The sequence below is a fragment of the Sinocyclocheilus anshuiensis genome, unplaced genomic scaffold (genome assembly GCF_001515605.1).
Source record: "Sinocyclocheilus anshuiensis isolate Anshui unplaced genomic scaffold, SAMN03320099.WGS_v1.1 scaffold1024, whole genome shotgun sequence".
Taxonomy (NCBI): domain Eukaryota; kingdom Metazoa; phylum Chordata; class Actinopteri; order Cypriniformes; family Cyprinidae; genus Sinocyclocheilus; species Sinocyclocheilus anshuiensis.
Window position 1 is genome coordinate 1,835,126 of NW_015552843.1, and position 25,044 is coordinate 1,860,169.

Here is a 25,044-nt window from a genome sequence, read left to right on the forward strand (position 1 = left end):
AAAAAAAAAAAAAAAAAAAATATATATATATATATATATATAGATATATATATATATATATAGATATATAGAAGAATGTATCAGGTTTTTTTAATTGTCCACAAAATGAAAGTCAATAGAATCCAATGTTGTCTTGTCATTTGCGCCGTGGACACAAAAGCTAAAACATTCTTCAAAATATCTTCTTTTATGTTCTACAGAAGACAGAAAGTCATACAGATTTTGGAATGACATGAAGGTGAGTAAATGAAGACAATTTTCATGTTTGGGTGAACAAGGAACAACAGCATCCAAAACACAACATACAGTGGGTACGGAAAGTATTCAGACCCCCTTCAATTTTTCACTCTTTGTTATATAATTAACTTAAATGATTTTAGCAAATGGCTGCAATATAACAAAGAGTGAAAAATTGAAGGGGGTCTGAATACTTTCCGTACCCACTGTACATTAGGCTAGTTATTAACAGGGAAGAAGAATGATTGGCTGAATTGTGTGTAATCTTTACAGTTGCCTGTTTTTTGTTCATTCATTTTCATCGTAACCGTAAATTCAAACACATCCTTGCATTTTGTGATAACAAGTGTGTGACATGCTTTGGTGCCAAATACCGTTTAGAGCTATTACCCTCGAAAGCCATTTTTATTAACGAGTCTACAAATCTCAGCTGCCTCTTGTGTAATTGATCGCGTTAACTTGCTTTAAACAGAATGAGTTTCTAATTATTCAAAACTTCAGATGTAATTAATGTTTAAATGAAACTCGCCTGCGTCCTGTCAGGTGAAGTGACGCTCCACGGCTGCTCCGTGTCACAGCCCGGGAGTTCATTCCCTGCCGACCGCTGTTTAATTCCGAGTGCACTGTCTGGATAATGGCCTGTAATTGGTTGGTTTTAGCATGGAGATGAAAACCACAGTGAGAGCGAGCCTCTCAGCTCTGTTTTAATCAGAAAGCATCCATCAGTTCAGCTATCGCTCTCTTTTCGGTGTCTGAAATATCGCAAACCATGTTTCTAAATGCTCTGTTTTTAATTTTTCAGGTCAATTAAAGTGGAGGTGTACGACTGGGACAGAGATGGCAGGTAGAGAAACACGCACGTTTGTTTTTTTCCACACTACACATTTATGTAATATATTCTCCTATGTATGCATTTGGTACACCCTACACAAAGGCACTTTATTTTTTCAAATCATATTTTTTTCTTGATAACGTAGCGGCAAAATTTCCCTCTAGCTTTCTGCAGTGCTGTCAACTCTGCTGTAAAATGCCTGGCAGTTACAAATACTGATCACTCCAGATCTCATAAAAAAAGTTCAAATCCATCTATCTTCATCATCACAGACCGTAAGAGTCTCATTGTTGTTCTTTGTGCTTCAGTCATGATTTTATCGGGGAGTTCACCACCAGCTACAGAGAGCTCTCTCGTGGTCAGAGTCAGTTCAACGTGTTCGAGGTGAGTTCATTGAAGCAGATACTGATCCATTGATCATCAGAGGCTTTATTGTATATGGATAAAGGAGTGATTCTAGATTCATGAATTTATGATGTCAGAGAAGAAATTAAAACGTCAGACAATATTTGGCTGATAAAAAAAAACAAAACAAGGAAAATGCGTCAATGCATGACAGGGTACAAAGCGTGTGTTTATGTGAGAAATGAGGAGAGCGTAACAGATAGCTATGTAGAGGTGAGGAGTGTGTATAAATGTGTGTGTGTATTCACCCTAGCATTAGCCCAGTGGTGGGGTGAGAGGGTGGTGAGATGTTCTACAGGAGTGTGACAGTCCCAGTGGTGTGCTGAAAGGATCTGGGATTTCCTGGGGATTGAGTTTGACAAACAACACTAGAAGCTGCGGTGTCGGTTCAGTTAAACCCCAATCCATCCAAATCAGATCATCTGTGTCCTGGTTTCCAAACGGTTAGCCAAGGTTGCGTATGTAACCGACCTGAACTGGATTTCTCAAAGCATCTGAACACTTAGATCAGTTGTGTCTTTGAAAGTAAGTGGAACAGAAATGACTGGGAATGATCCAGCAGCAGAGCTCTCAAACTTCTCTTCTTTTGGACAAGTAACGGGTCTAATAAGAACCATTTTCTCTCATTCTCTGTCTCTCACACACTCCCACTCTTCCTGTAAATGAAGTGTCATTTCTAAATGTTCAATTTCAGGTGGTAAATCCTAAAAAGAAACTCAAAAAGAGGAGATACATCAACTCTGGCACAGTGAGTAGTGAATGTGCTATCCTAAAATCCTTAGGATTTCTTTTTGTCTTGTCTTCCAGTACAAACATTTAAACATGCTAAACTTACCTTAGAAGTAATACTGCATAAGATAATAAGATTTATTTTCAATATATCTTAAATTAAGTTTACATTTCTTATCAAACTGTCAAATAGTTCTTGCTTGAAGAAAATTAAACTCAATTCTGTGAGAGTTATGCCTAAAACAAGAAAAAAGAATATTTGTTAAACATAAACAATAAAAATAATTCAAGAGATGTTCTCTAAAAACAAGTTCTTTTTCAGAACAATTTTACTCTCTCTTTAGTAACACTGTTATTTTAGTATTATTTCTAGATGTATTCATATTTTAAATGAGCTTTTATATATATATACAGTATATATATATATATATATATATACACACGTGTATGTATATATATATATATATATATATATTAGCTCTAATTTTAGTTAATCTTTAGATTTCGGTTAGTTGCCAATGCAGTTTTAAATTTTACACCTAATATATATAATTTATCTCATTTAAAAATTTTATTTCAGAATTATTGTCGATTTCCGTTTTAGTTAACAATAACAGCACAATTTTGCATCTCAAGTGAATTTTGTCCTGTTTTGAGGATGTTTATATATTTTTTACTAGAAAACTAGACAAAAACACTGAAAAAAAGAACTTTATGCATTGCATTCACTGCATTCTTACATAGATTAATTTTGTCCAGCTGTATTCCACAAGGACTCTGAACGTCTGGATAATATTCAGATAAATTACTCGAAAATCTGAGATCCAAGTCCCCTGACTGAATAGTGCTTTCTGTTTCATACTCTGATAAGGTGAGCAGTGAGGAAGTAATATTGGAGGTCCGGGTGGATAACAGTGATTAATGATCCACAAAGACTCTCCGCATTGACTGCCATGAATTGGCTTTGAGATTGTAATCAAAACTCAAATGAATAGTCCATCACCTGTCTTCCACCCAACATGGAAAGATTCTGGTTGTCTAATGACAGTAAAAGACTGTGTGGCCTTGACAGCTGAGAGAAGAGTCTTTGCATAATGCCATGATGGATTGTTTCGTGACAGATGTGGTTTGTGCTTATATGCTGGTGTAAACCGTCTGTTCTTTGTTGCTCAATTACCCAGGTGACACTGCTTTCATTCTCGGTGGAGGCCGAACACACGTTCCTGGACTACATCAAAGCAGGGTACGGACGAAAATACACACAATCACCCTCATGTAAGCGTATGTACCGAATTTAGACTTTTCTAAAATGCTTCTGAAATCACAGCGTCACAATATGTAATTTTTGTAAACATTCTCAGCGGATGTAAAGGCCAGAATCTTACTGAAGCCATCAGGATGTTATCACAGTAATGGCGTCAAACAGCTCATCAAACAGCTTTGGGAAAGAGCTCCGGTAAACAAGACCTGAATAACCCCTTAAATGTTAAACTAGAACAACAAACACGGCTATTGTAGTAGTTACTGTAATCAGCATTCAGAGGTTGCCAGGTCCTCTTCAGTTTACACTGATGAAAGGCTGGCCTTGTGCACGGATGCCAGTAGTGTGGAAAACATCTCAGAGCTGTTGACCTTATACTGTGGTCTGATCCATTGATATGTCTGGCATTAGGAAGTATGACCTTCTGCCCCCTCTGTGTCTGTTAACTCTGACATAAAGCCTGCTTCCTAAACCTGAAAAATGCTGCACTGACAGGCACTATCTGGAGGTAGGAAGGCATCAGAGCATTTCCGAATCCTGCCTATTAAGATACCTCCATCAAATCAGTTTTTAAAGCTAGTGAAGCTGTCTGTATACTGTAAAAAAAAAAAAGTACATTTGTATTAAAAAATATCCATTAATATTTACACTATTAATTATATAATATTATTAATTACACTACCATTGAAATGTTTGGGGTCTGTAAGATTAAAAAAAAAAAGAAATGAATAATTTAATTCAGCAGTAATGCATTAAATTAATTAAAAATAACATTATTAGTATTTTATATTATTAGTATTTTTTTAGATTTACAAAAATCTATTTAAAATAAATGCTGTCCTTATCAACTTTCTATTCATCAAAGAATCCTAAAAAAATGTATCACAGTTTCCACAAAAATATAAAGTAGCACAACTGTTTTCAACATGTTTCTTGAGAACCAAATCAGAATATCAGAATGATTTCTTAAAGGGATAGTTCACCCAAAAATGAAAATTTGATGTTTATCTGCTTACCCCCAGGGCATCCAAGATGTAGGTGACTTTGTTTCTTCAGTAGAACACAAACGAAGATTTTTTTAACTCAAACCGTTGCAGTCTGTCAGTCATATAATGTAAGTGAATGGGAATCACGGCTTTGAGAGTCAAAAAAACACACAAACAAAACCAAATTAAACCCTGTGGCTCGTGACGATACATTGATGTGTAAAGACACGAAACGATCGGTCTGTCCAAGAAACTGAACAGTATTTATATCGTTTTTTACCTCTGATTCAACGCAATTTCCGAACTGTCCTGAGCGCGTTCGCGTCTTCTTCTTCTTGCTTTACGGCAGATCGCAGACTTATAAGTGCATTACCGCCACCTATCTCTCAAATGGACCATTGACACTCTATCTACAATCTCAATTAGGAGTGTCAATGGTCCATTTGAGAGATAGGTGGCGGTAATGCACTTATAAGTCTGTGATCTGCCGTTCGTTTAGTGTCTTTACACATCAATGTATCATCACGAGCTGCAGGGTTTAATTTGGTTTTGTTTGTGTATTGTTTTTTTGACTCTCAAAGCCGTGATTCCCATTCACTTACATTATATGACTGACAGACTGCAACGGTTTGAGTTAAAAATCTCCGTTTGTGTTCTACTGAAGAAAGTCACCTACATCTTGGATGCCCTGGGAGTAAGCAGATAAACATCAAATTTTAATTTTTTGGGTGAACTATCCCTTTAAAGATCATGAGACACAATGGCTGCTGATAATTCAGCCTTGCTGTCACAGGAATAAATTAAATGTAAAAAAATATTAAAATAGAAAACAGCTACTTTCAGTTGTAACATTTTTTTTCATAATATTACTGTTTTTACAGTACTTTTGATCAAATAATTGCAACCTTGTTGAGAATAAGACTTCTATCAACCCTAAACATTTGAATGCTAGTGTGTACGTCTATTTATATTAAATATTGTAATTTAAATTTTTGAATAATAAAATTTTTTGGGTTTACAGAGAAGCAAACATTGTTTTTATTAAAGGGGTTCTATTATGCTCTTTTACAAAGTCTTGATTTTGTTTTGGGGGTGTACTAGAACATGCTCTCATGCTTGGTGGTTCAAAAAACGCATTATTTTTCACATAATTTACATTAAGCATTTTCCTGGATGTTTCCAAAGCTTTCTTAAATTTGTTCTAGATCATTATTGTAATGTTATTGTTCCTGTTGGAGGAATCTTCATACTTAGTATCTTCATTGACTTATTAGGCAGTAGTTGGTTAAAGAAAGAAAACTGGTTTGCAACCTGTCTGTTGTGTTGAGTGAGTAATGCCTGGCTCTCTTATTCTGAATGGTTCATGGATAAGATTCAAAAATCAACATAAAATCAGAATCACCTGCTTTATCAGCTGTAATGTTACTACAACAGCAAGCAATTAATCTGATAACCGTGCTTAATGGTTTGAATGTTCTGCTCTCTCCACCCTTTTGTGATCCAATATTGATAAGTTCCTGCCATGGTTCCTGTCCCACACCTAAAGATACTAGTGTGTCTCATCCTGCTGGAGACTGATATCACCCAGTATCTCTCACTCTGTCAGTCAGGCTGTGCTGTTTAAGAGATTGAGTGAGGGAGCAACAACGTTTCTAGCTCTGGACTTGACTTTGGTGTTGTGGTCTGGGTGGTTAGTACAATTACTGTTTTACAGTTTTTGTATCAATGTCTTGTGCTGTGGTACTTCAAAACACAATTGTTCAGCTACCTGTTGGCAAGCATTGCCAAATAGTTTTTTCCCCCTTGTTTTAAACATAAATCCAACAAACAATTGTGAGGATTATGTGTAAAACACCTCACCAAGGCTGCATTTATTTGATAAAAAAACAGTAAAAACTGTCAGATTGTGAAATATGATTACAATTAAAAACAATTGTTTACTGTTTTAATATATGTTATAATGTAATTTATTCCTGTCAAAGCGGAAAATTTCAGCATCATTACTCCAGTCTTCAGTGTCACATGATCCTTCAGATATCATTCTAATAAGCTGATTTGCTGCTCAAGAAACATGTTGTGCAGTTTTGTAAAAACTGATAAATTTTTGATACATTTGATGAATATAAATTTCAAAATAACAGCAGTAAAAACCTTTTGTAACATTTTAAATGTCTTTACTGTCACTTGTGATCAAGTTAATGCATCCCTGCTGAATAATAGTATTATTTCTTTATGAAAAAGAAATTTTGCTGACCCCAAAATTTTGAATGGTACTTGGTACTTGTTTTCCATTAATTATATCTAAACAGCCTTAAGACAGGCTGTTTAGATATATTTACCGGAAAACAAGACAAAAATAGATAATATATATGTATTTTACAATTAAAGAGATTGGTGATTTAATGTATTTTTATATGTATCTACACTCTCAGAAAAAAGGTACAAAAATTGTCTTTTCAAAATGGACCATTTAGGTACTAACATGTACGCTTTAGGGATAAATAAGGTACAAAGGTGTACTTTTTCAAAGGTACCACTCCAGTGACAGCTTTTGCACCTGAGAGTGTTGGGTTTATAATAAATGTGGCAAAAGCCTAAAAATAAAAAACAGAGAGGCAGAGTAATAAAGCAAGTGAGAGCGTAAACAGTCTATGATCTGTGACTATCCAAAGACGTGGCTGACCTTTCACACTGGAGTAATCTATATCGCTCTGACATCGCCCTGTGTGCCACGTTCAGTTCACACCGACTCAGATCACTCTGTCCACACTCAAACTGCTTTCTGTCAGGTTTTCACCTTTGTTCTTTTTCTCCATCAGACTCTGACCTTTAATATTGATGCTGAAAGCAGACCTTTGTATGGATTTCCCATTGCTACATGTTTCATTCACTTTCCTCTTTACAAAGAGGACTATATATATATATATATATATAACCCTATTTCGTTCTTAAATCATCATATCCTGGTTCAGAGAATGAGATGGATTCTCTTTTTACTGCAGCAAATGAGTGAAAGAATCATGTCTTAAGAGAGAAGTGTTAATTATAGTGCAGGTCATAAAGGTAGCTGTCAGAGTTAATGTAAAATTGAAAACCTTTTCTGAGGACCTTATTAAATGTTTAATCATGTTTTTGAAAAGAAATGGTCTGCATGGAAGAACTTCCGTCTAGACTAGTTAATCAAATTTACATTAAGATCAGCATTAAATATATTTCTTCAACAGAAAACAGACTCAGACAGATTTTTAAAACTAGAAACAAACTAGACACAAATGAGATGATCGTTGACAAAAGTAGAAATAAAATAGATTCAATTTTAGAGTAGTATAGCTCAGATCTTGGAAGAATTTGTGGAGAAATCTTTGACTTTTGAGCAGTTAAACTGAACACAGTTTGTGATATTGTTGAGATCTCCTCTGAAACCCTAAAGGATAAGATTATGGGGACTTTTTCTTAGGAGTAAATCCTGAGAAACAGTCTCCATTGATCTCCATTATTTTTTATCTGTTTCATTGCTGTCTAGGTGAAATCATTAAGATTAGATTTGTGATTCATTTCCAGTGGGAGATAGAGTAGAAAAAAACACACTTACCTTTTCATGGAAATGTGATGCTTTTGTTCTTTCTTATTTTTTTTTTCAACTAATCTTAGTAAAGCACTTTTTATAGGTGATTAGATCTTTAGAGGTCTCTTGAACTCATCAGATTGCACTTTATCCTGGGCCAGAGGGAGACATTGTGTAAAATGTGATTGAAGAACTCATGAGGGGAATCTAGCTTTAGAAAGACACAAGACACTCATAACCATACAGCGAGGATATACAAAACTACCGCATTGCAGTGATGTGTGTGTTCCTGGATCAAGTTACACATTAGTACATTTACAAAATATATTTATATAAAAAAACTGTCAGTGCTTTTTGCATTCATTGGATCAAAAGTGTTAATTTATCATGAATGTAAAACACATCTGTCTGCACTGTTGCTAATGTGACAGTCACAATCCCATCATTCTATATCATTCTATTCTAGCTGTTTTTTTCACTCCTATAGATGACATTCCGAATTCCAGCATTAAGATAAATGTTCTTCATATAAAAGCTCCGGTCCAAAAGCTCTCGGAGGTTTCTTGTCTCCACCAAAGGAGCTGTTGAGGTTCCCGGTATAATGCAGATTAATGCACCAGCCCCGGCTTTGTGCCTGGAGATATCAGTGATAATCAAAAAAAAAAAACTTGAGATGGACGGAAAAAAAGGAATGAAGATTAAAGAGCATAAACAGAGCTTGTTAATCACCATTGTGCTGCTCCCCCCTCCTTCCTGTTTATATTGTGCTGAGTTAAATAATAATAATAAAGGCTGGTAAAAAGGATTCCGTTTTTTGGTCCTTACCCAAGGTCTTTGCATAAACACAATACCCTTGTGTTGCATATGAATATGATTTGGCCCGAATCTCATTAACAGATGTGTGGTCATGTTTGCGGATGTACAGTGGATGTTTAAAATACATAATTACTCTCTGCTGACCCATCACTGATGAATCAGCGCTTAGGAAAACATTTCACTGTATAGGGTTGTGTATGAATGACAGCTGTAACCGCATGTTGATTAGGGCCTTCTTTGAAATGCTTTTCCCCCATTTAATTTTTGTGTTTTACCCACTTGCATCGAGGATGATTTCTTTGTGTGTGTGCAAATGTTTCATAAATATTCACTGACTTCATACTCCATGTTTTCCGACATTCTCGTCCAGAGCTCATTTCTCATTTGCACTGAGACCACAGAGTTCATGCTGAAAGGGGAAAGCCATTGAGATTCAGATATTAGATGTCATTATGATATTTTTCAGTGCTTCAGAGGTTATCTGTACAAGTGTTCTGTACTCCCATCAGCAGCAGAAAAACTTGTTTGTTCTCGTATAATCGGTTCCATTGTGCAGGTGCTCAGATTAGCCATTTGTTTTCTGTGGGCTCAGTGCTTTCTGTTAATTTAAAGGGAGATAAAGAGATTAACAAAAGCAAACTAAACAAAAACATTGGTTATCCAATTAGATGTTTTATGGTCATTTAAAAATGGCAGTATTAGAATCTGTAACAGATTTTTATATATTTTTCTTTTAATATAAATTTATTTCTATAGCACTTTTCACAATAAATACTGTACCAAAGCAGCTTTACAAAGAATAATGCTTTATGAGTGAGACAAAATCTGAGACCTATGTATGCATATACATACATGTTTATGCTTGCTTATTTGTATTCACGTGTTTATTTTTATTTTTGTTTTTTAATTGTAATATTGCATGCTATTTTATCTGTATGAGATATGATAGTAGAAAACTAACAGGAAGGTTTAGGGAAAACAGAACTGGGACATTTTTATTTATTTATTTATTTTTATGCCATGGGAGCATTGCTTTAATTCCAATGAAATTAAACTTGAACCTGGAATAAACTGAAACAGTGAAAATGAAAAATAATAATGCTAATAAATAATTCTATTCTAATTTAATTTTAACTTTCATCCAGTTTGTTAAAAATATATTTTGTGACTAGTAAGTTATTAAATGACAAATTAAATGTTTAAAATATGCTATTTTTACTTGTAGGTTTTGGTCCCCACTGTATATAATACACTGATATACATTATAACAATTCTTCTTTGGATTGCTTGAACGCAATTGTAATTCAAAGGGCTGTTATTTAAAAGACATGTCCCTGCACTGTGCTCTGATGCCCATTGAACTCTAGCTATCAGAATCAGTGGGTAATCACTGGCTCCATACTGTGTCTATAGTGAATGTACTGTCCTCCAGCCAGTCTCTCTGCACGATAAGCATCAGTAATCCAGAACTAAGCTGGAGTTCCCACTGTTTTCAGTATAGAAACAGAGTTGTGAGCAAATCTGTGATGTCTGGCGGTTTTTTATGTGGAAGTCTTCCTCGACTGCTGTTCTGAGACCAGTTTCACTGTTGCCCTAATTAAAAAAAATGAGGAAAAAGAAGTGGGTTTTACACAGATGTTGGATCTGCCCACCAGGCAGAGTTGATTTTGAGGAACGTCTGGCTGCTGAGCGGGAGGTTGGCTGTCTGCCTGTCAGGTGAGAGAGACGACACAATGCAGGGCTGGGGATGGTAATTACACCAACCTCTCGAACAGCGAGAGTGGAAACATTGGAGTGTTTTGAAGCTGGAAATGTGATCTGTGCCACAGTTTGGGGTGAATCAGGATCCATCACCTTTGTTGAGCCTCACCGTCAGGTTCTCACATCTGTAATGTGTGAAAATGTTGGCTTATAGTATATCGAAATGCTTTCATTTGATATTCTTACCTTCTCCTCTTTCTCTCTCTAGCACTCAGATCCATTTCACAGTGGCCATTGATTTCACTGCGTCCAATGGTAAGGATTGTTTTTTTTTTTCAGTGTTGATTGGATTTGTTCTCTATGCTGTCGACCAACAGATCTGAATCAGATTTTGCCTTAATTTATGATTTCTCTCTCTTTTTAAACTCTAGGGAACCCTTCTCAGTCTACCTCCCTGCATTACATGAGCCCCTATCAGATGAACGCGTATGCATTGGCGTTGAAGGCCGTGGGCGAGATCATTCAGGACTATGACAGCGATAAGATGTTTCCTGCATTGGGCTTTGGAGCCAAACTTCCTCCTGATGGCCGGGTTTCCCATGAATTTCCCCTGGTACCTGTTTCCTAGATATGATAGATTATGTGGATTTCACAGCTAGCTGGTGCACATCCAGAGTCATTTCTGTTTGAATACTAAATGCGTGCCGTGTTTTTCAGACACTCTGAATAATGTTGCTTTGTGAAATTTAATGTGTGAGGGTATGTATGGTTGTTTTGAAGTATTTATTTAGTTGTTTGCACATATGTTGATGATATTGTAATTAGTAATGCTCGGTTACATCTATGTTTAATGTGTAAATAAGGCTCTCCTGACACTCCTGCTCATTAATGTTACCCAAGTATTCATGATGCGTGTGTGCCAAACCCTAATCTCATCAAGCATTTTGAGTCTCGTAATTAGTTTTCGCTCGCTCTTTCTCTTTTAGTCATCCATCAGCTACTCCTCCTTCCACCTCTTTTTCCCTGTGCTGGAACTTAGGATCATGACTATTCATTTTTATTCTTGCTGCTTCACTTTTCAAGTATCACTGTCTTTAGAGCATGAATAATTATCTAATGATGAATCATAAAATACCGAACAGATTCTGAGATCCCTAAGGGTGACACACTAGAGAACGTTTTGACGGTACTTTTGACGAATATGAATGTGCAAAATTGGTTTTTAGTATGCAGAAAGAACCAGTTTTTGGTTGCGGCTTCTCTTTATGTCCTTGAGACGCACCACCGCCATTGAAATCAATTGATTCGCAGTTAAATTCACGGATGTGGCGCAAATTCTAGTGCGTAGACACCCTAATGAATACTCTATACTCTAGAGTTTTATATTCAAATGAATAATGACAGATATCTAGAGAAATGTAAAGTATTATGATAATTCTAGTCTGCTGAGTTGGCATTGACAGTAGAGGCATAGTGTTAACTGATCTCTGGTGTTCTCTTTGAAGAATGGTAATGTAGATAACCCATACTGCAACGGGATGGAGGGCATCCTAGAGGCTTACCACGAGAGTCTGAAGACTGTCCAGCTCTACGGACCCACCAATTTTGCTCCTGTCATCAACCATGTAGCAAGGTAAGAAAAATGCAACAGCATTCGCTCAAAGGAGCATGCTGGCACAGTTGAAAACTTATCCTGTGTAAACCAGTGCTGAGATTGATTTCTACACTCAAATTAATAGAAAATGGTCCTATTAAAATAACAGTCTTTGCTCAGTCAAGCAAAAATGTTTGTCATGACGGACTTTATTTTGAGTTTTGCCAAACAAAAGATCACCTTTTCATCTGGTGTTTTGGGACTCGTTGGCTAAAACTTCATAGCCGGAGTTGACATCTTAAATATTAGAAAAATAGGAGCTCATAGAACAAAACTGATGATCTTTTGGAGATGTAAAAGTGTGGTCACATTTACTATCATTTGGTGAATTTTAAAGGCCAAATATAGTCAGTTCAATAGGAATCTGTGCAATCTGGAGTTTGGCTTGAGGGCGAAAGATTCTCCCACACAGATTTCACATCGTGTTCAAGTTGGTCACGCAAATTTATCGCTGTAATCACTAATACTGTCATTAATGTGTCCTTACATTTAAGCTCACTATTTAGGCTGCTGCTTCTGTTTGCATATTCTTCAGGCTGTCCTGGGTACTGATGTATGAAGGAAAGTTTTCACCTTAGAGTAAAAAATAAAACTAATAACTGAAAAAAATATATATAAATAAAACCATATTGTGAAGTCGCAACTGTGAGAAATAGTCAAATGTCAGAAATAATGTTGCAACTGTGAGAAAGAGAAACAAATGAAATATTTAGTCACTGTTGTGATAAACAAAGTAACGAGAGATATAGCATTGTAATTGTGTAACAAAGTTGAAATTGTGAGAAAAAGTATCAACTGTGAGAAAAAACAGTTGAGAACCAAAGATTTAAATTAAAATATAAAGTGATAAATTGTGAGTTATAAAGTCGCAATTATGAGAAACAGCTGAAATTTAGAGAAAACTGTGGCAAAGTCACAATTGTGAGATATATAATGTTGCAGTTTTGGGAAACAGTCAAAATCGTGAGATGTAAATTCGCAATTATGAGAATCAAAGTTGAAATTACGAGAAATAGTCATAACTGTGAGAAAGTCACAATGAGATATTGCAATTATGACAAACTCACAACTGTGAGATATAAAATCACATTTATGTGCAACAAAGTGACAATTGTGAGCTATAAAGTCGCAATTATGCGAAGCAACGTCATAGCTGTGAGGAATAAAATAATAATTACAAAAAGTCGCTCTTGACTTCTTCTGTTTTGTATTCTGAGGCAGACACAAGCTTCTGTACTCATGAACACTGTAGCTAATGTGATACTGATTGTACGTATTGTCAAAATTAACATGTAGATGATTTAACAAGCATAAAGTATTTGTTTCATGTTGCTGTGACCGTGTGCGGACCTCCGAGAGACCAGATCTCCTGTCATAGCTTCTGTAAAGTGTTTTGCATCACAAAGAGCATTATGGGATTTTGATGAAGGCAGAAGAGCTGTGTCAATAGCACAGGGACCTCCCAGAGCAAATATATATATGCATGAGATTCAGCGCTGAATACTAAGTGTTCATTGAGGATGATCATTCTTTCATTATTCATCCACCGTGTTAAAACAAACAATCAACGGTACCAGCATGAAGAGATTTTCATATTTGGGTTATGGTTCATTTGGGTGATTTGGATCATAATGGTTTCTGCTAATATGTTTGTTAATGTGAAAATGTGATTGCGTGTGTGTATGTGCGTGTGTGTCTGGGCACAGGTATGCTGCAGCAGTTCAAGACGGCTCGCAGTACTTTGTGCTTCTCATCATCACAGACGGTGTGATATCAGATATGGCTCAGACTAAAGAAGCCATCGTCAATGTGAGTTATCCTTGACCTTTCTGTGTCTCTCGCCTACTGTCCTCAAAAACTGTTTACATCATCATATTCTGGTGCAACACTGCATCACAAGTGCCCCCCAGGCAAAGTCGAAGAAGAGTTAAGGTGCTTTATGGGTCTTCCGGAGGTCCTCTCCGCACCTAATGGGATTCGCCTGTCTCCGTTGCTATGGTTACCCAGCAGACTGGATTTAAAGGGAATTTGCGACTGTTTAGTCACATTATTAAAACAGCCACACCTTCCTTTTAAGATCTTGCCTGCTGCTCTGTCTCTTCTTCACCCTCTACCCAGGATGCTTTGGATCTCGGTCTTCGGTCACACGGTAACATTTCTACACTGACTGATATGGGTTCATGCACTTTGAATGACTGAACACTTCATGTGCGTTATGCGTTTTTATGACTTGAGTGATTTTTATTGAAGTCCGCTATGGAAATTCCACTCTTGTGCTCTTTTCTGTTGGTCTTTTTAAAATGATTAGATAAAAATGAGCACTTTGAAGTGTTTCTCATATCACTCTCTCACTCTGACTGATGATTCTCTGCACTCACAGTGATTTGGCCTCTTATACTGTATATATTCTAGCTAAAGTAGCTGAAGCGAAATGTAGGTTAATTCCATGGACTGAATGGTCATTGGTTTTTGTGATCACTTAATTTTGACCATTGGTGTTTTTCGAACAAGAATAATTACTCTGAAATAACAATTTTTAGTCATTATTTTGTCTTGTTTCCCAATAAAAATATCTAAACATCTTTAAATAAATAAACTTGAGAAGCAAAGGTTTTTGTTTTTTTTACCTTTTTATAAGTCTCTTCTTATAGAGCAACTGAGGTTAAATGTTTTCATAAACAAAAATCTAATATACTACAGATACACTGTAAATATTTTAATCAGTATTTAATATATAAAATATATTAAAAATAATTAAAACATGTAAATAAAACATGTCTCTCTACTTCAAAATTTCACATTTAATTCATATGTTACTTCCCTAGTAAAAAAGTAATATATTCAAAATACATTTATTTCATATGAAGTTCAAATTTATTAACATATTTACTGACATATCGCTCGAGACTTACTGATATAAAAATTAAAATTAAACTTTACCTGGAGTGCTACTTGTGCACAATGCACATTTCTTAAAATTTAGCCTAAAATGTGTTTTAATGTCACTATTGATGAGGATTGTATGATCTTTGAATAATATTGGTCTTTAAATGCAAGATATTTAAAGTGTACCTGAAGTATACTTGCAATAGTTCCACTTTAGCACAATCAAATCTACCTCAGTATGTCTTTAATTGAACTTCAGCACTTCTTCCGCACAATTAAAGTACATTAAGTACAAAATTAGTTGTTCCAATTTAGCAGACTTTGAGTATACCAGTTTAGTATACCAAAGTACAATTTCAGGGTATTTATTAAGCACATAAATATGTAATTGTATTTTTAGTATACTTAGCATAAAATAAATGTATTTCAAATACATTTTAGTATATTTATTTTTCACTAGGGTTGCCATTTGTTTGTAATTGATTGTAAAATTTACCAGCAATTTCTGAGTGAAAAGTTTTTCTACAGTGTAAAACTTTGTTAGATTTATGCTTAAAACAAGAAAACATTTGTCAATTGAAATAAAGAACAAAATAAATAAACAAATAAATAAACTTAAAGATATGTGATTTGAAAAGTCTTAATTTCTTTTCCAGTTTTGCTTCTCAAGTCAATGTTTCTAAGGGTATTTCAGTATTTATGGAAAAACATGGCAAGAAATATTGATTACAAGAATGATGTTTCCAGTGTATGTGTAAAAAGGATGTATTTAATATTTAATAAATCTATAAATGATGTTTTATCCTCACTGATACCAGTAGATATGTGCATGTTCAAGCAGTCACTGAGAATCTAAGAATACACTGAAGCCAAGCAAGAGGGTATGTGGCTCAGCGGACAAGAGAACACTGTAATTCACAGCGTTTATTATAGGCTAGCTGCAAATGTGTCACATCACATAATTCACAGTAATCTGCACTTACTTCATGGCTGAGAGAGGTATTTGTTAAAAAAAAAAAGTCAGGAAAACAGGGAGAAACAAGAGGGAGAGGGAAAGTAAACAAACAAGTGAGCAAGAGAGTTTGCGAGAGAAGCACTTGAAGGAAAGACCTACAGGAAATAGAGCAGTGAATACATGAAGTGTGTGTGAAATGTGTTTGTTTAGACTCCTCTTCCCAGCTCTATTTCTTTTAACACATGACCGCCTCTGTCCCCCGTGAGCATTTCCAGGAATGCTGACCTACTTCCAACCCCATAAATATGTTTTTATAATCCTCGCCCATTGGCACCAAGCACTCAATGTCCTGTCTGCACAATGCATACAGACAGGGATAGACTGGTAGACAAAAAACAGCCTGGGACCAATACCATCCCCATCACAACACAAGTGGATAGAATAATTATTGCCTGCTTTATTTATGTATTAGGGGTATAAAGGTATTCATACTAAAAATTTAGAAGATATGCTGTTTATGTTCATATACCTTGCTGTTACAAACTCATCTGAAAAGTTCAGAGCGACTTTCCCTCCTGTAAGTTGTGTGTGCTGCTTAGTGAATTTGAGACATGTTTTCCTCAGCTCATAACTTTCATCTTAAAGGGGTCATATGATGCGATTTCAATTTTTCCTTTCTCTTTGGAGTGTTACAAGCTATTTTATCCTTAACTGTAAATATTATAAAGTAAAGCAAGTATTTCCATTTTGCAAAAAGGCTTGTCTTTGCAGCAAGTGAGTATTAGACTTCACATAAGTAGCGCAGCGTGTGCACACAAACGTACAAATTAATATTTTATTCTTTGAACAAATATATTTAAAAAAATACTCACTGAAAGCTAGTAAAGCAGAGTCAGAAATAAAGAAACACAGTGAAAACTACTATAAATAGATTTCATTTATTCATATTGATTTCCACTATATGTCTGAAATTCTGAAAGAAGCAGTCAGCTGATTCTGCTTGACAATTTATAGAGTCCATCTTTTGGTTTCCCACATAAAGCTCAAGGGTTATTGAAGGAATCGATCTGTGAATCGTAGTAATTAATGATCTAAATCACTCATTTGGTTTGATTAGCCCTCCAGGCCCCACAGTTTAGGGTTTGTTTGTGTTGTGTGTATGTGGCTATTTTCATCTTGTGTGATGTGTTTTTGTGTGGCCCCCGGTGAAATTCCAATTCTAACTCCATTACAGTCCACAAACTTATCAGTGTGACTGAGGGTGTGTGTCCAGCCAGCTTTATTCGACAAATTATTAATTCCTCTCAACAGGCTTTCACAGGCCCTCCGGGGGAGTACTTTCAAAATTCAGACCCTCAGGAGCCTTTAATATTTCCCTCTTTATATATTTGATATATTAAAGGTATATTTCATTATAAGCTCTTCAGATTACATTTCATAGAAATCATGTTCCCCCTTGTATGTATTTTAGTCTTTTTCTGCTGGGATCATGTGTAATGCATTATATGCAATTATTTTTCATTTCAAACCACCGGGAAGTCGCTTTGGGGAGAAAGTGAGTTTTATTTCTCTGAATATCCTGTGGTTTTCTGGTTATCTGTTGTCACTGGTAAGCAGCCTCTGAGCTAGCTCACTCTTTACTTCTCTGATAAAGGGGATTTGACCTGTCAGTCAGGCATCATATCAGGAACAGGGACAGTTAGCAAGGAGAGAGAATGTTGATCCAGGAGGGTCTGAATAATGCATAGCTTTCACCTCACTGTATGTGAAAAAAATAGCACTGTCAAAATATTCTTTTCAAGCCATCACAGTCAAAGTCCCAGCGTTCTGTCAAACCCGACTGGCTTAACATGTTCGGAAATAAACAACTCATTTTCTTTTGTTACCGCTTTCACAAGCTGTGTATTAAATGTATAAAACTGTATTTGACCCACAAAATGATTGTATTTTACATAAGGAGAGTTTTTGTTTTGTGATTCATATGTCACGATGATTCATTCATCGTGACATATGATAGTGATTCATTCTTATGACTGTAAAACTGCAAAATGATAGAGTAAAATAGCTGTAATATAATGATACCAAGCCAATGCAAGTGGAAGATATCATTTTCTTCAGATGTTTTTATTTATTTTTTTTCCCTGTACTGTTCGGTGTCAAATAGGTCAGTCCATTACAGTAAATCGGAATGATCTTAACAGAAATTTTGAATTCTGAATAATCAAACAGTAATTTTAGGATCATATCTGAGTATGTAAACTGTTTATCATGAAGTAGAATTGATCTTCTCTGTTTTCTTTTCTCAGGCGGCAAAACTACCTATGTCCATTATTATTGTTGGAGTTGGCCAGGCTGAGTTTGATGGTAAGACGTGAAACTATTGTTATTTAGTTTCATCTTTATATCTTCTTCTATATTCTCCATTTTCTTTTCTCATTATTTACTCTTACTATATTTAATGTATTGCAAACATAGGAAGAAAATGTTCTGCATAACCCTTTATTGCTTGTTTGTATTGTACTCAGCATCTTCCTAACTGTTTCTTAACTATCAACTCAGCTAATAATAGTATTCCCACATGGAGGTTTAAAACTTGAATGCATAAATGCAACTTCACAGTTTGCACTCCCGTAAAGTACAGTTTCTGGATGAAAAGTCACCTAATTGGGAAGGTTTAGGGTTTCGGACTGATAAGCAGATGTCAACACGCAGATCTCACAGCTGTTCAATATAATTAGCATGTCCCACCATCTGCTATTAGTATTTGTGTTGGGCCTTTCATAATGTTCCAGCAAAGAGGTAAATGTTGGTGTCATGCTGGGGCGAAAGGCTCCAGATTGTTTTATTGGCTGGAGGGCAGATAACATGATGATCTCACTTTTTAGCCATGGTTGAACTGGACGGCGATGATGTAAGAATATCCTCCAGAGGAAAGCTGGCGGAGAGGGATATAGTACAGGTACATATCTCTATGTTTTTATATGTTGTATATGTATGAATTCATATTTTCACACACACACACACACACACACACACACACACACTATTTGGTGGTGAAAAGTGGTCAGTAATTCAGGATTCGTTCTGATTCGTTCATAATCACTGATTCGGTTCGGAATGCCATATACGCATATCTCAGCAAAATATTTATGTAGCCTAAGCAGAGTCAAAGTAATATAAATAAATCTTTGGGGAAGTTTCTTAAGGAATAACTTTGGGTGACCTACATTTACAGACATCTCAGATTCAGAGAATACTGCGACATCACACATGAAAATCTTTTTTAAAAAATAACTCAAGCTAACAAACAACAACAACGCCTTGTGCAGCCTATAAATAATGAAAGAATCCAGAGTATTTTTTTTTTGTTTTGTGAAACAACCAGGTTACATTGGTTACATGGGTATTTCAGTTACCTAGACTTGGAAAAAAAAAACATTAAAATGATTCAGGGAATAAATTAAACAACTATAGCTAACTGCTTTTTAATCTTATCTCTGCCTGCAGTTTGTACCATTCAGAGACTACATGGATAGGACAGGAAACCATGTCCTGAGCATGGCACGGCTTGCCAAGGATGTCCTGGCCGAGATCCCGGATCAGTTAATTTTATATATGAAGTCAAGGGGCATCAAGCCCAACCAGACACCACCAGACTACAGCCCACCTGGGCTCAGCCCAACCCCCACCGTATGAGTTTACCCAGCCTGCTGAAATAAAACAGGTGATGTTATGTCACCTCCAATTTGGATCTCGTTCAAAGCCAATACAACTGATTCAGTGTGAGGCGTCTAGGAGAGCGGATGGATTCAATTCCCGGTTTTTGGATCTCATACACTGGAGAAATTGAAAACTCTATCTGTGTTCTAGAGGTTGAACTGGAAAGAACGGTACTTATTGATCTGTGAGTTGGTTCCCTCCTCATAATTTCTTTACAAATTAGCCAACATTTATAGTTTGGATCAGTCTCATTCAGATTCATACGTCCGACTTTGCGCAAGCAATGCAATTTTCTGCTTATTTAACATCTCAACATCTATAAAAACGCTATAGGTCTTGTGTGTCAGCATGTGAGGACTGTGTGTTATATTAGGAAAATCTTTCTTGTATCTGCCAGAGGAGGCAAACGAGCATCACTAGAAAGTGTGATTTAAAAAAATAGTGAAACTAAGTGGTTGTTTGAAATATTATACCCTGTACGGGTCATCTGTTTAGTGAAATTGTTTGATTTGTTTCTAGAATTTGTAGATAGTTTGTGTTATGGTGGTTTTATTTTTTCCATGGGGTTTGGGCAAAGTCTTTTTAGTACAAAGTTATATTTCCCATTGCAGTGTCCCATTTATAGCTTTTTAGAGCTATGATAAACAAGATTTTCTATTCTAAAGCATGAAATCCAGGTAAAAACAATTGTACATTGCATTAATACATTGTATTAAATGTATTTACATACTTTAGATGAAATCAGTAAAGGAAAATCCAATGTAAGCACAAATATTTTCTTAAAGCTATAAAATTTGTAACTGTTAATCAGAGGTCACAGATTCAGATTCATTACTGTACACAGACTGAAAGAAATTTCAGGAATAATCAGCTCACAAGAACACAAAATTTACTTTAATTTGCCCCTCCGAGTTGATATATCTTGATATTGTACAGCAGCTCCTCAGACGCATGCGAGCCATCAGGGGAAACATGAGAGATGTCTCGCCGCTCGCTGCTAAAGATGATTGGAGATGAGGCAGCATCTGCTGTTTCTCTCATAGCACTGTCTGACTCACCTGCTGTCAGTGTCCAGCCACGCTGAACCTTTGCTCCCTCATTCCTGGGATTTTCCCTGGAGTTTAAAACACTTTTCTATTCTTCACCATGACAGGATTATTTTACTGGTTTCAAAAGATGAAAGACACATTGCATGCAGCTGAAATTGCGTTACTCGCAGTGCAAACATAATGCCATTTTGTTTCAGTGTTCTAGCTTTAAATGATTTATAGCATTGGCATAATAACAGGACAAGCAATGAACACAATTAATCTCATAAACTTGCCTTACATACAGCAAGTTTACATTAATGGTTGATAGGAAGCATAAATTAGAAACAGTATTTTATATGCAGTATTATTACTAAGGAAGTGCATGTCGATTTCCTTTTCAATTTTAAAACCTTAATAGGCTTAAGACATTCAGTTAAATCTCAGAAAATGTTAGCTATATGATTTACTCTTGTCTAGCATATACAGCCTCTTTTGTCTGAGGTCCATTTTGAAAATTAATAATCACTATCACAGACAAATCTGTATGTATCAGTAAATACTGACTGACTTGCTTTTTTGGACAGCAGGGCCGTTTATACCTGTTCTTACCCACAGTTTTGATACATTTCCTCCTTGTCCGGTAAATTTTTACATCTTTGCTTGTTTGTCCCAAGTTGTACCAATGTTTTGGTTTTAGAACATTTATCTGTTACTGTAGTGTAGATTATGAACTGTGAAGATGAACTGCAGTTTTATTTTTAAATCTCCTCTGGTCCTGAAGCTACAAATTTGTAAGTTAGCACAGATGTTTACAAAATGTGATTTCCTCCTTTTTAACCCACTTTTACAACAAGAATGACAATGTTCTTTTGCAAAGATTGTTAAATTTGGAAAATCTGCTCCCGGATAACAAGACAATGTGTTTAAACGCACCTTTCTTTTACTGTGAGTTATTAGCACACCTGCAGTTACTGAGAATGAAGTGATCCATCAATCAATTAGGAGGTGAAGATTAAGTCTGACAAAAGGAACATTGGGTGAAAAGGTTTGTTTGAGAGTGTTAGCAGGTGTATTGATTTTAAAGGCTTATTTACTCTTCACTTGATATTGTTAATGGCTAGTTAATAACTAGAAGATAATAGTCATTTTACTGTTGAGAAGAACATTATTTTATATATTATATATTCTTCTTTATATTTAGTTTTTTTTCTTTTCAAGGGCCTTTTTATTGTATTCTGTTTCTCAAATGTGAACCTGAAATTTCTAGTTGCATAAATGTAACCTTTTTTTAAATCCTGTTTAATATTTATGAACGCATTGCTGCTAGGTGGCTTGTAAATCCGAAAAAAAAATTACAGGCATCCTGAAACACGTATATCACTATCCAGAGAATGTTAATTTTATGGCATGGTGTAAATTTAGCAAATGCAATTTTTTTTATCCCACTATAATAAAAGTCATATAGTAGTTCACAAAACCATTGCAAAGAGGTAATAGTAAGAAAAAGTGTCAATTATGTGTTAAAGATGTGGCCCTTGTCCAGTGCCAACGTTCCCTCTGTGAGATATGCATGATTGTGCCAAAATAGCCGATGGGTTCAGTGATGAACTGGCCTATTGCTCTGCGTTAAGCCTCTGCCGCTTGTCTCATAATCGAAATCCAGAGCATGACGCATCCCATCCTTGCTATATTCCTTTTCCTTCTCTCTATCTCTTCTTCTTTGCCTCTCTTTATCTCTGTCGATACGCATGGTGAGATATTTCCAAACCGAACATAGAACATTGCTGTTGTCATACCCGTGGTGTGCAAAATTTGTAATGGATTGCCTTAAAAATGACAATGAATAAAACAATGACAACGTTTTTCGAGAAGATCAGAGAGAGATTTTTTTGTATGAGTTTCTTCTTCATGAATAAATCCATCAGTTACAAACTGTTGCAGTCTATTACAAACCGAAGCAGCCTTTAATGGGGAGCAGAGAGATTTTCTCATTAATTCATGTTAGATGCCACGGCTGGGCCCTCCAGAGACAGGTATGCATTTACATAAGTCTATTCGCTTTAGTTCCTTTGGGTTTGTCACATTCATTCTGAGCGATTAGTCACTAGTCTCTCTGGTCGCAGTGTTTAGATGATGTACATGGGTGAGTTTCCTCTTCTCAAAGGGTAAAATACCATTAAATGTCATTAGCTAGTTATTTGTGTGTGCTGACACTGCAGAAGTTCCAATCTATGCTGTGCTCATTATGTTTACTTGCTAGTTGCTAAATGCTAAACGATTGCTATTTAGGGTGTGGTCAATTTTATTTAGGCGAAAATAGACTGACTGAAAAGGGCAGTCATGATGCAAATAGAAAATATACTCTAAGTTGAGAGATGGGTAGAATTTTAACTAAGTCACAAGTATTGTTCAGACTTGTCCTTTAATCAAAGTCTTTTTGTCATTGCCGAACAGCGGCAAGAAGAGAACTCGCCGTCCAATCAGTTGGCTCCCTGGGGCCGGTTGTTGTGTTTCCTTCCACAAGAGCACCTGCAGCATTTAATAAGATTCACTTCTGATACATCAGCTGCATCACCTGAATTGAAGGAAGGAAGGATGGGGGGAGATGCATTGCTGATACAGAGTTTATTTGTTTTCTCTCTATAGCAAAAATGCATTTGCTAAATTGCCATCCTGCTTCTTGAGGCCTTCAGCTGCTCTATAATGAGTGGAACCCTTTGAAATCAAAAGCTATTTTTCAATGTTACCAGTGGAGATGGAGACTCACAATTCTGACAGACTGATTGATGGACCCTTCAAAGACCACCGTATCGGTTTTGAGTGCTAATGCCAAATTAATTCCATAAATTGCTGTGAAGAACCAGCAAAAGCAATGCTTCCATTGGCAACTGTTTCCCAAAAGAGAAGAAGAAGAGAAAAAAAAAACATCTGGACAATGTTCTCTGGAAGAACAGATGCAAAGCATGTCCCGAACAATCTGGGAGAGACATTAGACACCAAGACAATACAGTGACAGAACAACAGAACAGAGCTGTATCTATAGGCCTAAATAGGATACTCTCATGGGGTCAAACTTTGCCGTACTAGGACCCACCCAAATAAAATCACTCTCAAGATTTGTTTAAATTATTTTTTCTAATCCTTAATATTGTTTCAGTAAGTGTTCCTCAATTTCATTCCGGACCAAAAATGAGGAGTAGCCTACCGAAGTTGAGAAGCTTTGAGCAAATTCACTGACTTGCAGTTCAGTAAAGTTAATTCAGTAGATGCTCTGATAGCTTAGGTAAGTAAGGATTCCTCAAAGTGATTCAAATAACAGAGTTTGTGTGTTTTCGAATGATTAATTTAAAGAACCACCTCATGAGAGTCATTTGTTCGTGAATCTATTTATATACGTGACGTTGTTTATGCGTGCAATGCGTGAGGAGCGCTGTCACTTGAAGTCGGCATGAAATCAAAATTGACAATTCTTATTTTTTGATGGAATACTGTTGTGTTTATTATAAATAATTTATCCGTGCACTTCATTATTATTTTTTTTTTATTCATGTGCCCTCGTAATCTTTAATCAAAAACGTTAATCTCTCCTCCCCCTCAAAACGACTCCTCTACTCTTCCGGTCACGAGCTGTGGCGCAAGGGCGGAGCTATCTGGAACTGCCAGCAGCTGCAGTGACATCAGGGACGTTTGGAATAAACGACAGGGGGAAAAGCTGAAGCTTCACTTTATAGCACTGACACCAGTCATAAGGGAGTACGTTACCCTTAAACACAAAAGATATTAGGATATTACGACAACATTACTCTTAGAACATCGCGAACTATTTTTTTTTTTTCATGAATATGACTTAACCTGATGGAGGATGCGCTCAGTCATTCAGTCTCTCTCTCTCTCTCTCTCTCTTGCTGCGTCCCAATTCGCCTACTTATACTATGCCCTAAAAGTATGTACTATTTTTGTGAAGAAAAAGTACATACGTTTGAGTATGTAGAAGAATAGGCAAGCTTTGGGACATACTACTTCGTCATAACTGCTCTTTAATGGACGCTCTGTTGCTTAGTTACGTGCATTCTGTCCAAGCGGCAACCTCCCGCTCTCTCTCGTGAAGCCAACAAGGAAGTGACTTAAACTGTAATTCATCAACTGGCCGCCAAATCCCATAGACTCCCCATGTTAAAGGGGTCATATGATGCTGCTAAAAAGAACATTATTTTGTGTATTTGGTGTAATGAAATGTGTTTATGCGGTTTAAAGTAAAAAAAACAC

The 25,044-nt window shown here is 36.1% G+C and overlaps 1 protein-coding gene across 2 annotated transcripts in view; it reads left to right on the forward strand.

Moving 5' to 3' along the window:
- LOC107668107 (copine-5-like) overlaps positions 1-20,532 on the forward strand; it is a 73,247-nt gene extending 52,715 nt beyond the window's left edge. For both annotated transcript variants that reach the window (XM_016459898.1, XM_016459899.1), the window contains 11 exons: positions 1,040-1,081; positions 1,378-1,453; positions 2,169-2,222; positions 3,385-3,446; positions 10,801-10,847; positions 10,964-11,145; positions 12,038-12,165; positions 13,893-13,995; positions 18,334-18,391; positions 18,913-18,986; positions 19,535-20,532. In XM_016459898.1, the coding sequence (XP_016315384.1) occupies positions 1,040-1,081; positions 1,378-1,453; positions 2,169-2,222; positions 3,385-3,446; positions 10,801-10,847; positions 10,964-11,145; positions 12,038-12,165; positions 13,893-13,995; positions 18,334-18,391; positions 18,913-18,986; positions 19,535-19,723 (1,015 nt within the window). In that variant the 3' untranslated portion in view covers positions 19,724-20,532. The remainder of the gene's footprint in view (positions 1-1,039; positions 1,082-1,377; positions 1,454-2,168; positions 2,223-3,384; positions 3,447-10,800; positions 10,848-10,963; positions 11,146-12,037; positions 12,166-13,892; positions 13,996-18,333; positions 18,392-18,912; positions 18,987-19,534) is intronic.
- Positions 20,533-25,044: the final 4,512 nt, after the last annotated feature.